Below are 13,434 nucleotides of genomic sequence, written 5' to 3'. Positions count from 1 at the left end.
GGGTCTCAGGCTCATCCATCTCATTAAAAATGTTGAAATGTTATTGTTTTTATGTATGTGTATTCACATTAGCCGTGTCTACACGTGCACGCTACTTCGAAGTAGCGGCACTAACTTCGAAATAGCGCCCGTCACGGCTACACGCGACAGGCGCTATTTCGAAGTTAACTTTGACGTTAGGCGGCGAGACGTCAAAGTCGCTAACCCCACGAGGGGATAGGAATAGCGCCCTACTTCGACGTTCAACGTCGAAGTAGGGACCGTGTAGTCGTTGCGCGTCCCGCAACTTCGAAATAGCGGGGTCCGCCATGGCGGCCATCAGCTGAGGGGTTGAGAGATGCTCTCTCTCCAGCCCCTGTGGGGCTCTATGGTCACCGTGGGCAGCAGCCCTTAGCCCAGGGCTTCTGGCTGCTGCTGCGGCAGCTGGGGATCCATGCTGCAGGCACAGGGTCTGCAACCAGTTGTCGGCTCTGTGGATCTTGTGTTGTTTAGTGCAACTGTGTCTGGGAGGGGCCCTTTAAGGGAGCGGCTTGCTGTTGAGTCTGCCCTGTGACCCTGTCTGCAGCTGTGCCTGGCACCCTTATTTCGATGTGTGCTACTTTGGCATGTAGACGTTCCCTCGCAGCGCCTATTTCGATGTGGTGCCGCGCAACGTTGAAGTTGAACATCGACGTTGCCAGCCCTGGAGGACGTGTAGACGTTACTCATCCAAATAGCCTATTTCGATGTTGGCTTCACGTGTAGACGTAGCCATTTACATATACCAATTAATAATATTTCTACATTCTACATACTTATTTTCTTACACATGCCAAAAGGTTTTTTTTTCTTATATGAACATAAACAAAATTTCCATTGGTTTGGATTACATTAGACAAGTCAGGGTGGGGCAGGGCTACTAACTGTGGAGACGAAAAGTAAGGCCTGACACAAAAAGTTTGCTCACCCCGCTCTAGATTATTAATTGAATAAAGAATGTGTCCTGTAGGGCCACTGACCAACCTTGAAAGCCACGTGTTTATGAAATTTATGGAGCACATGTTAGAAATTGAGACATCAGCTACATACGCTTTGTGGTAACTGCAATACACATTCAATTAGAAGCCATCTATGGAAGTTACCAGAGTGTCTTAAGAATCAACCTTATTCAGTAGTTCCTTATATTACTAGAACCCTAAGATGGGTTCTTAAGTTCTGAAATTTACCAGGTCTTTTATCCCATTTGCTATTTCACCAAACCATAAAAGTACATCGAGAAAGGACCTGTTTGGTCACACAGTCCATCATCTGGCAAAAACAGAATTTTTCCATACTATATATTATTTTGTCCAGTTTCATTTTAAATGCATCAGGCAATCGAGCTTCTAGCAGTCTCACTTGGAAACTGTTCCATATACTAATGTTTGCAGTGTTTCCATGGTCATGTTTATCCCAGAATACGAGAGAGACGAGGTAGACCAGCAGACCAACTTCTGAAGTTGGTCCAGTACGTTTTACAGGCTATTACCTCATCTTCCTTGTCTCCCTACAAATTCATGGTTCTCACTGTGAAAATATTTTCCTGATGTCCACAGCATTCCAAATTGGCATTTCACTCCAGTGTAGTTTATGAGTGGGTGAGAAGTAAAGGTGTAGCTGAGGGAAAACAACTTAATGCACCCAAACTGCACCACCAGAAAACCCTCAGACACCATCACCCAGAAACTCCAGCACCCACCAGTCTTCTCCCAACAACTCCAACACTCCAAACCCTTCCCAACAACCACCCACCCAAATCCACTACTAGTTTCTTCCCACTAATCCAGTAACACTCATTTGCAGCTGTAAATGAACATAATTATAGGTTATACCATTAAAATACAAGTGGGTTTTTTGGTCTCCTGGGTAGAAAAAAAGATTGAGAACTATTCTAGATATATAATACACATTTTATTAACACAACACAAATTCATTCAGCACCTTTACTAACGAATCTAGACCAGATGCTTTGCACATGATCAGATTCTCCAGTTTGTTCTCTTTTCAGCTCTTTATCAATAGCGATTTCTAATATAAACGGAACAAAGATTGTAAGTTAGAAATTCTATCTGCCGAACTGAAAAGGACATCACAAATCTTGTTATACTAGGAGTATCAGAGTATTGTTAATTATTCTGTCTTACTCACCGTAATCGTAGAGTTCTTCCACCAAAAAGTAGTTCTTCTGAAAAAGGAAAAAAGAGAAAAGAAGCGAACTGTTAACTTTTCCTTTTTTCTTTTTTTTAAAGAAAGTCTGATATCTTATAGACACACAGCACAACAAATATATTTTGCCTCTATCTTATGGAATTTAAAATAATAATATTAATTTTCTTTCAATATTCTGAGTCATTTTATAAAATGTAACAGAGAATTAGATTCCTGCTATAGGATTCTGTAGGAGAGTTTAATGAAAACCAAGAGAACCCTCTTAGGTTATATGGCCATGATCTTCCATTGCTCTGCATCTGTGTAGTTACTCACATCTGTGGATAGTGGGTGTAAACACACTACCAAATAAATACTAGTATGTTATACTCATTTTCTTGATTGGCACAAGTATAAGTGACTATACAAGGTGCAGGGTAATAGTGAATTAAGCCCCATAATTATTTTTATTAGTTTCTGTAAATGCTAAGTTTCTATTAGGACCTTAATATAGTAAGCTTTTCATATCTGACATTCTATTATCCAGAACTCTCAAATAACCCACATTTTAGCCATAAGTACATTTTATTTATATTTTCCATAATACAAATAAATACAGCAAATACAATATAAATTTACAGTGTACACTACTACTGTTGTTGGTAAATAAAGTATTTTGCAATCATTTTTGTTTGTTTCTTAATGTCTAACCTAGTTTTTCTTTAGTGTTATGCATTGCTAGGAATATCTCTCTATTATCCAGAATATTTGACTATCTGGCAATCAAATAGTCCCGTGGCTTCTGGAGACGACAGCATTTACTGTAGTTTCATCCCTATTCAATTCCATTGGAGTTTTCCACTGGAATATAATAATCAACTCTTCTATTTCTTTCTATGTGTGAAAAACTCATGAACAAGTAAGCTATGGCCTCGGTCACAAATGCCAGGTTGCTGCTGTGAAAATCCCACACTTCGGAGCAATTTGGCCAAAATTCATACCCAAAAGCAGGCCAGAGCCTTCCCTGAAGACACTGAAATTATATCAGAATAAAACATGTGTCAGTCAGAAAAGAATACAGGCCTCAGAATTCAATACCTCTCCAGAAGGGGCAGAGAGCAAGACTGCCAGCACCATACACTCAACAGTTCTCCTTCTGTTAAGTGGGGGATGGCAGAGAAGGCATGTGTACTTCCTCTCTGAGGATCTTTCCTGTTCCAGAGGAGCCATGTAGAAGTGGACTGTGAACAATGATCCTTCTGCTCCTAAATATATTTTTCTGAAAGGCTGTGAATGGTTCCCTCTCCCTTCAAAACAAGGAGAAAGGTCATTTTTAAGAACTCTTCTATTCCAGAGGAAGATTGAGCTGTCTGAGGCTTCCTCAGAGGACTCCTGTTGATGGAGAACATTTGTGTGTGACTTATTTCATATATATAGGTTGCAATGCTAGCCATTCTCCAGGCGGTAATCTTGAATTTCAAGGCCCATCAGCTATCAAACCCTCTGTTCTTGAACAGGTTGCCTCCTAGCATAGTCAATGTCATCTCCCTTCAATTCATAATGACTGGTTTTGATTTTAAAAACACTTTATATAAAAAAACATAGCAAAGACACTCGTGTAATTTTTCTGAAGTGAAGAGTTTACCACCTGCATCTGTATCAGAGAGGCAGCCGTGTTAGTCTGTATTTTCAAGAACAACAAGAAGTCCTGTGGCATCTTTTGGACTAACAGATCTTTTGGAGCATAAGCTTTCGTGGGCAAAGACCCGCTTAACCAGATGCAGCGGGTCTTTGCCCACGAAAGCTTCTGCACCAAAATATCTGTTAGTCTAAAAGATGCCACAGGACTTCTTGTTGTTCACCGACATCTGATTACTCTGATACAATGATTAATTGAAAGGGACTAATGTCTACAAGACCCATAAGTAGTTATGGCTTGCTCCTCTTCTACCATCATTCCAATACCCTGCCATTTATGATGGAGACTTTAATAGCCACTATACAACCTGGAACTATAGAGAATCTGATAAAAGAGGGATAGACCTTACAAACTGGGCCTCCTGTAATGAACTACATTTTTTGTGACCATAAATAAACAAGCAAATTTTCATCTTGCCTGCTTGAACCAAGGCTACTCCCCTGACCTCAGTTGTGCCTCTTCAACCGGGGACTTGCCCCTGTACTCCCTGTACCATGTGCATGGTCCTTGGAAACTTCTCCCACAGTTGGCACCACCCCTTCCCAATACTAATACGGGTTATTGTACCTACAGTGGCAGTGAGTCCCAGGTTTGGTGCAACTATAGAAAGGCAGACTGAGCCAATTACTCTAAGCTCATTGACCCTTATATAGTTGGTACTTGCATAACCTCTCAATTGATCAGGCATATTCAGGGTTTACCAAAGTAATCTTTAAATCTACACCAAAGTCTATCCACTTGGCTGCCAGATATGTAACTACTAAGTTTGGATGAAGACGGTGCAGAATTCCTTAAACAGTATGAAAAATCCAGTAATCCAGAAATAGCCAATATCATCTAAATAGCCTAAAAGAAGCTTGAAGAGTCCACTGGGGGGTGGGGGCATGGAAGTAATCTCAGAAATGAATGTGCCAAGATCTAACAGACAACCAAACTGAGGAATCTGCGATCAAACGTTAGTGCTTACTGTGTACGTTTGAGAATAGATTTCAGGAGAAGAAGAAAACTTAAAGCTTTCTTTTTTTAACCACACAGCAGCATGTGACACCATCTAGCACAGCTGACTGCTTTATAAAATGGTGAGAGTTCTTCCTAATAGGTTGTCATAGCAACTGAGCTGATGTTCTGAGTCAGACATTTTCAGGTGGTTCTTGACCATAATACCAGGACCTGGATATTCCAGAAGAACAGACTCCCACAAGGATGGGTGTGTTGGCACCAACTTTATTTAACATACTCACCAATGACCTACTGAACACCATCTCGAGGCAGTTCATGTTCACTGACAATATTTGATATTTGATAGTGTATAGACTAGCACGGCTTCCTCTTTGTTACTGACAATATTTGGTTGGCCTCAGGGGACTAAGATTTTCGAAAGGCAGAAGAGAACCTAACAGTGATGTGCCTGCCTTTGGTAGGTATTGCAAGAAACTCAAACAGAAATCAAGTACCTCAACTTGCTTCCTCTTACTTGTTCATAGCCAACCTGAGGTTAATATGTTGTATGGTCAGCTCTTGGCCCACAATTTACAGCCAGCGTAACTACGGGTCAACCTAAATCACACACCCATGTACAAATACCACCTCATTAAAGTAGCTCAAAAGATCAAAAGCAGAACAGACTGATAGGGTCCACCTAGGAAGCCAATGCACAACCACTACATAGTTCAGCCCTTGCTCTCTGCTACTCACCTGGGGACTACTGTACTCCGCTATGGTTAAACTCTGCCCAGACAAGCTTAATAGCCACACAGCTTAATCATACCACCAGAATCATCACAGACACATTGGAAGCCAACAAAAGTTGTATGGTTACCAGTCAGTGCCATTAATATAGGGGGTGGGGGCAATAGGGTCAGTTACCCTAGTTCCCAGCAGTCCCAGGTGCCGTCACTACATTGACAGGGACATGGCAAAAGCCCCAAGGTAGCCCCTTGCCCTGACCTTCCCCTGCAAGACCCAGCCCCTTCAAAGGGGCCTGGAAGCCAGCTCTCCGCAACCCTGGCAAAAGCTCTCATCAGCCCTGTTCTCAGTCTTAGCCAATATTCCTCCACCTAACATCCAGTGTTAGGCAGCAGCCAACAAATTGATTATGAAGGTACAGGTTGAAACTCTCTTGTCTGACCACATCCCTGGTCTGGCAGGACCAGAGATGTTGCTGGACCAAAGAGCATCAGGAGAGAGAGCTCCAACTGCACAGCTGCAGCAGAGCCCTGCTGGGAGCCCCGCTGCAGGGAGCCCCGCTGGCAACCCGCTCTGGGGAGCCCCAGGGGCAGCCCCAGAGTGGGGAGCTGCATCTGGGAGCCCGACTGTGGCAAATGCAACCCAGGCTGGGGAACTCCACCAGGAGCCCCAGAGCAGGGGGCCAGTTAGGGAGCCCAACTAGGGCAGGGAGCTCTGGCTGGAGGAGCCCTACAGCTCCACATTGGGGAGCCAGCTGGGGCACGGACCCCAACGGCATCCCCATGATAGTGGGGAGTTTGGCTGGGGTGGAGGAAGCCCACCAAAGCCAGGAAGCCTGCTGGGGAGCCCAGCTGGGCCATGGCCCCACTGGCAGCCCTATGGGTGGGGGTTCTCCAGGGAGCCCTGGCCAGCATCCCAGTGGCAGAGAACTGGAGTGGAGCCCCTCAGGCAGCCTGGGAAGCAGGGAGCTAGTGGCAGCCAGGAGGGGAGCCCAGCAGGCAAATCTGCTCATTTGGGACCACTCAAGTCCTGAGGATGCTGGATGAGGGAGGTAGAACCTGTACAGAAAATATCACACTTGCCACTCTTCTGCAACATAGGGTACACACCCAGTGCTGGACTGCATACCAGAAATCCTCTGGGCAGTGTTACACTTTCCAGCCAGCTGATAACATCATAGACTCACTGTGGCAGATAGAAGGGGGAAAAGACTCTGACACTACCAGCAGTTCCCACACCACCTCTTAACAGGTTCAGGCATAGGTTGATTCATTGCACCACGACCAGCCATCCCCTAAGCATCTGATGCACAAGCACTGGCTGGTTGCTCTTTTTCTATTGGGCGCTACGGACGTCTCAAACCAAACACGGCCGATTCAGGGAAGATGAGTGGCTCAAGACTGGGGAGCTGTTTTTGTTTTTACACCTACCCTTGCTTTTCTTGCCCAAATGTAATTGATTGTATATATTTTACACACTCCCACCCACACCCACGCCTTCAGGTTATCAACTTGATTAACGTATGGGTTGGGATACTTTAAATTAATATCTGATACTCTTAAAGCCATATTCACTTAAATATTACTTCCACTGTCCTAATATCCACAGTAGCAGCAGCTCTTTTCTTTACTTTATGGTCAGATAACTGGAAGGCTATGCAATTACTGTCTTGTAAGTCAATCAAGCACTCTGAGGTCAGATTAGTTATAAGAATACTATATTGTTAACACAGTACATCAGATTTTATATGGAATTTTTCATGTGAACTGTATCCCAGTCCACTTTATAAAGTTGAATAGTGCTATTACAGAGCTAGATAACAGCAGGAGACTATTATCGTGTGGTAAGATTCCATTTCACTGATTTTACCTCTTAAAGATACCATGCAGAATACATTCCTGTCAGTCAGATTGCTGGACTGTTGACATTTATGAATAATTTTTAAAAGCAATCAATCCAAACTAATTTATACATAAACATATCACGTAATAATAATACATAATAGGGATTTTTCTGGTTGAGGATAAACTGAAACAAATGCTCCTTTCTTGAGCCATTCACTTTATAGCCCTTGATAAGTGACATAATGGTCAGATGTAGCTTTGTCACTTCAGTATTTACCCGATAAAATGATTGAAGCTCTATCAGTCCTTCACTTTGACACAAAAACAAAACAAAACAAAAAAATGTAAAACGTAGCCTAGACCATTCATCTTTTTACTGTCCTAGAGGGGGAAAACATAACTGCAGTTTAGCCCTTAGCAGAAAAACAGTCCAAATGGTTTCTGCGACCCTCTGTAAGATAGAATTATTTTTGCCATTTCTCCTTCCTTTTGTCAGCTTTTGGTCTTTTTTGACCATAAGTTCTCCAGTAGCCCCTCTCGGGCTGCTCCCCCCAGGACTCACCAACAAACCACAGTTTTTTTCCTCCCAAACTCTGCTGATCTTCCTGTCCACAACCAACACCCCGCCCTCTCCTCTTATCATCAGCTACTGTTCTCACCAGACCAGCCAGTCCCTGTACTACTCCATGTGGTTGCTTTAAAAAAAACACAAAGGAATTTGCAACATAAAATCTTAATTGATGCAGAATTAACATTGGTCAAATGTTTTTGCTACTAGTGCAACCACTAAACCTCAAGGAAATAATAACAATTATATTTAGTTGATAATATGTGAACTGAGATTGGTCTGCATGTTAATGCCTTAGCTAGGGTAGCCTTGATTTTTCAGAGATTAAATTGATAGGAAGCACATTTGAGCATCCTTAATTCTAAATTAAAAATATTTTGGTGAGGTTGTAAGGCGATACATAAAACAAAACCAGGCAGATTTAGGCTTGCTTTTTTATAGGACTTTCTCCCTGTCCAAGTTTCTCTCATTTGTGACATTGTAATATCTAGTCTAATGGGGTCCCATTCTTTGTTGTGGCTTGTAGTGCTACAGGGACACAAATAATGAATAAATAATAATAATAATATAGTATGCACATACAATTATCTGTATGTAAATGCAAATAGGTATTTTGTATGTGCATATTATTATTATTTGTATCCCTGTATAACTAACAAGGCACAACCAAGAATGGGATCTCATCAGACTAAACATCACACTATTACAGATGTGAGAGACCTGGACAGAGTAGTGAAGTAGATATATGTAGACACTATAAACAGATTTCAAAAGTGAAGTATCTAATGAACACAAATATAAGAACATTTAAATAGTACAGTGCATAAGAATTGGAAATACTCATATGCATACCAGCAAGGCCTTCATTCGGGTACATATTTTGTGTCTTTTTTGGAATTCTTCTCTTTGGTCTTGGTTTTTCTGTTTAGTTTCTCTTACAGGCCTCAATGTCATTTCTCTCTAGGTCCCAGTCCTCTCTTGTTCTTTTACTAATCACTCATATTCTCTTGTTAGCCTTTTTATTCCGTGTCCTTTGTTATGGCGCGCCCTCATTTTAAGGTTCACTCTCTCACATCTCCAGATTACCTTGTGTAGTTCAGAACAGAATGCCCATATAACTCAAAACAAGAAAGTTTCCTGTTGCTAGGTAACATCCTCCCTCTCATTCTGGTGTGAAGCCTGGTTGCCTAGCACCTCCTGGTGGTGCAGGCACAAGGGTCAGAGAGAAGATTCTTCCAAACAGGATGAAATTCACTCCTATGCAGAGGCCTGCATAAAGCTTATGCATCACTTAAGCCCTACTTATACAGGTATATTGTCCCCATGAGCTCTCTACAGAGGATGCAATTGAGGAAGATGGATTTCAAAAAATTCAGGACGTTTTACAGAGTTAAATAGTGATGCATATAAAAGAAAATGGATCACATCCCAGTTTCAGTGCAGTCACTTGGAGAAATGGATGCAAAAACCATAACAACAACATAACAACAGTGCACCAAATACTATGCTAGAGTTTTAACACCCAAACTGAAGGCTAACTTTATCCAACTGAAAGTAAAAGGGAATTGAAATAGGCAAGTCGATTTTTTTTTTTTTTGACATTTGGCAAGGGAACCAGCTGGAAGCTGGAGATGACTGAATTTTGCTTTTGTTTTCTATAACCTCAAAAATGCAAATTTATATTCCTAATGTAACACACACACACAGAGAACATTATTTAGGTCTGAAATTAGGAAATGCCTGATTTTTCCATACACCTTTCAACCTCCATACTCTGAACTGAGGGCCAGTGGCCCTCCAGGTGAGGAACAATGCACCTGGAAATGAAGGATTCAATGACAGGCACTGCAATGTTACAAATCTAGACCCTGACCATGCAGGGTGTGCTGACCCTTGTGTCCACGCACAGTCCAGTGGGTCAGCTGGCAAGACTGAGGTTTTGGTGCTGTGACGAAGTCACTGTTCTTCTGGGCATCCCAGTATCCAGGTGTCTCTCTATAGCTCTTCATCCTGGGATACCACTGCACCCCCACCTCCCACTTCTATGCTATCTGTGGGGTGATCAGTCCCATGGTAGGTTCATCCTCTTTGTCCCGCAAGTGGGAGGAGACCCCTGCCCTTTGCCTTGCAACTAGGGTACACCTCATTTGGCTGAGCTCCAGGCACTGTGCACATCCTACCCTTCCTGGTTGTGGGGCTCAGAGACAAGGCTGTGGGAACATCCCCATAAGCAGAGATTGTGCTGTAGTTTCAGGAGTTCTTCACTTCCTGTCTTGTGATTCCGAGCCCTCCCCCCCTGCAGTGCCACCTCCCACCCCATTTACATTGCTGCACTTCATCTATGACCCAGACTCTGGGGCCAGATGTGAAATGTCTTGCATAAGGTGAGATACATGATAGTTCTGGACTTAACTGCCTGTGTAACCTTAATTTAACCCCGCTTGCGCGCCCCTATCTCTGCAATGAATGAGACAGGTCTTCTTGAAAAAATGTTATGTGATCCTATCAATAATGACTGTACCATAATGCATATGCATGAGGGAGATTAAATGAAATTGCATAGGGAACCATAAATCTGACATTTCCTACCTACTGAGTTCCATGTGTTTCAATCTAAACAACATTTTTAATGTAGGCGTGTTTCATGCCAGTTTTTTCAAAAGAACAAAAGGCTAAAAAATGTTATGTGCAATTGTAACCACCTCTCTGTCAGCACAGAATTCTACCACTGGAGCTACAGGACTAATGATATCAGCTAATGTCCGGAGAGGACTGTTATCCCTGGTCTTTCTCTTCTCCACTGCAAGAGAGGAGATGCTCCTCCACCACACAGTGCTTTGTGGTCTGGAGGGCAAAGAAAAATGTATTTGCTGGGTGATGTGCTTGGTCTGGGGAATGTTATGGGGGAGCCTGGCTTATCTCACTCTCCAGTCTTGAACAGTAGGAATCGCAGGTGTTCCTATTCCACAGCTTGATTCTATGGGAGAGTGAGGCGGGAACGCTAGAGCCAGGTGTTAGTTCTGGGTAACTATGGAGGTGAAGGAAGGATTGTTGGGTAAGAAACACAGCCCATTTCTCCAGGCTCCCCCGTCTTCTCCTCAGCGCAGCTGTTCTGGCAGTTCCCTAGCATTCCCAGTCTAGTACCTGCTGCCATCACTGCTCTTAGGTAGTGACTAGGCCAGGCACTTTCGAATGTTTGGCTATTTTGGCAAGCTGCCAATGTTCTTCCTGAGCAAGGGAGGTGAGAGAAGGGAATTATTAACTTTTAACCTTTTACAACCCAGCTTAAAGCTGAACAACACGTCATGGAACAAAGAAAAGACAATTTTGTATCCCTAAAGCATCCCCCACTGCAAAACATCAAACAGTGGAGGTGCAAGACCTTCTCAGAGGAAAAGGCCCTCAAATTCTTTAGAATGGAAAGTGATAGGCAACCTCCATACAGGGCTGCTACCAGCAGTCTCTGCATGTCCCTGCCCCACCTCATGTCACCCATTGCGTGTCACTTGCCTTGTGACACCTTCGGTTTGTAGGGAATGTGAAGTAATAGGCACTTGTAGAGTGTTTAACGTAAGAGTGGGGCTTTGCTCCTTCCTGAAGTTCTCTTCCGCAACATAAATATTAAAACAATAGTGTGAGAGGGTTTACCTGCCCCACATAGAACAAGAAGGGACATATTGTGTGCAGAGGAAGATATGCCCCCTTCCCACTGCTGGACATGCTTGAGATGGACTGTCAGTATAAAAGGGAGCAGTGCAGCTCTCTCAGCACTGGCTGCTGAGGAGAAAGGAGCTGATGGAACCCCACACCATGAAAGACAAATGCACCAGGGCCCAGACAAAACCAAGAGGAGACAGAGTCATCAGGAGCTTTTCAGACTGATGGCCCTAGAGGCCCAGGAGACTTGTGGACATCTGTGCTGGAAAACAAGGTAGGAAATAACCCAGAGGCACTAGACATTGGTCTGGGGTGGAACCAGGCCAAAAACAGCATGGATTTTGGATAAATCCCCACTGTCCTAGTGGTAAATCCATTTGCTGGTATCAGGGTCTTGGACTGGCACCTGGTAGAACAAAGCAGGCTGAGGTCCTCTTGGATGGCAGCCCTGTTCCCCCAGTGATCACTTGGCCAGGCAGCCCTATTGATTCTGGCCACTGGGCCAAGCAGCCCTGAAACAATGAGTGGTCATTTTGACTCAGCCATGGGGCTAAAAAGTCCTTCTCCCTGCTCCACAGAGTGACAGGGTATACTTGCCCTGCAGCAATCACCAATAATAATAGCTACCATGTCTTGTAGTGGAAGTGCCAACAGCCATTTAACGATGCTGTATGCTCAGGCCATTGGTTTTGAAAGGCAACACCTAAAGCAGGCAGCACTGTGCCTTCCGGAGGTATACCTGGAGTTCACAGCTATTGTAACAATTATTGTACCAACAGTTGTGTATTTCCCTAGAAAGCTTATTCAAGCATCAATTAAAAAAAAAAAGTAACAAAGAAAAATGGATTAAAATGTTACTGTTGAGAGAGACACAACCAAAATTTATGGAAAACATGAATAAACAATTCTGCTTCTAACAGAGTTTCTGTATTTGTATTTTGGCAATTTCCATCTGTGTTTTCTGTGCTTTAAAGAGGAGTTTCTGTTGTTGCTGTTTATTCCCCACCTGAAATCAAAATTTGAAGGGACTCTCTCTTCTACCAAAACAAAAAGCAGTACAAGTACTAAGAAGTGTTATGTGCCATGAATGAGGAGTTTGGTTAATTTATCACAACTGCAGAAATCAGAAAAAATATCTCAAGAAAGACCAAGATTACCACAAGATAATTCAAATATGGCATAACATCTTGCTACAAGGTCTCACAGTGTGATTTTATTGAGAGTGCTATGGTTGACGTGGTATGTCATGGCACACTGTGACTCATACCATCACACAAAATTAACTACTGATGACAGGCAACTGGGTGGTATAAAAAGCAATTTAATACTCTGCAGAAGAGACTGAAATTTCCTGCTGTATAGAAGGCATCATGAATGTCACATTGCTACTGTCTCCCTGCTGGAATACCATCTGTGCTGATCTGCACTAACGTTAATTAGATAACAACATAAGACCAGCCAGACCAGGTCAAACCAATGGTGCACCTAATCCATTGTCCCATTTTCTGACAGTGATTGGTTCCAGATCCTTCAGAGGGAATGAACAATTATTGAATGATCTGTCCCCATCATCTAGTCCCAGCCTCTCATCAGAGATTTAAGAATACTCGGAGCATGGGGATAGGTCTCTGTCCATATTCACAAATAGCCATTAATAGACCCATCCCTCCATTACCTTATCTAATCCACTTATGGATCCAGTTATACTTTTAGCCCTTAACATGCCCTTAACATCCACTGGCGTCAAGTTCCACAAGTTAATCCAAGAGACATTGTGTGAAGAAATACCTCCTTGCAATAGTTTTAAGCCTGCT

General features: G+C 43.0%; 1 protein-coding gene across 1 annotated transcript in view; it reads right to left on the bottom strand.

Moving 5' to 3' along the window:
• CEP85L (centrosomal protein 85L) overlaps positions 1 to 8,932 on the bottom strand; it is a 235,356-nt gene extending 226,424 nt beyond the window's left edge. The window contains exons 1-2 of the mRNA XM_074990679.1: positions 8,816 to 8,932; positions 2,167 to 2,203 (exon numbers count right to left, since the gene is read on the bottom strand). Of these exons, the coding sequence (XP_074846780.1) occupies positions 2,167 to 2,203; positions 8,816 to 8,917 (139 nt within the window). The 5' untranslated portion in view covers positions 8,918 to 8,932. The remainder of the gene's footprint in view (positions 1 to 2,166; positions 2,204 to 8,815) is intronic.
• Positions 8,933 to 13,434: the final 4,502 nt, after the last annotated feature.

The sequence above is a fragment of the Carettochelys insculpta genome, chromosome 3, assembly GCF_033958435.1.
Source record: "Carettochelys insculpta isolate YL-2023 chromosome 3, ASM3395843v1, whole genome shotgun sequence".
In the NCBI taxonomy this organism is placed as follows: Eukaryota; Metazoa; Chordata; order Testudines; family Carettochelyidae; genus Carettochelys; species Carettochelys insculpta.
Note: the sequence above shows the minus strand (reverse complement) of the source record. Positions and strands in the feature narration are given on the sequence as shown.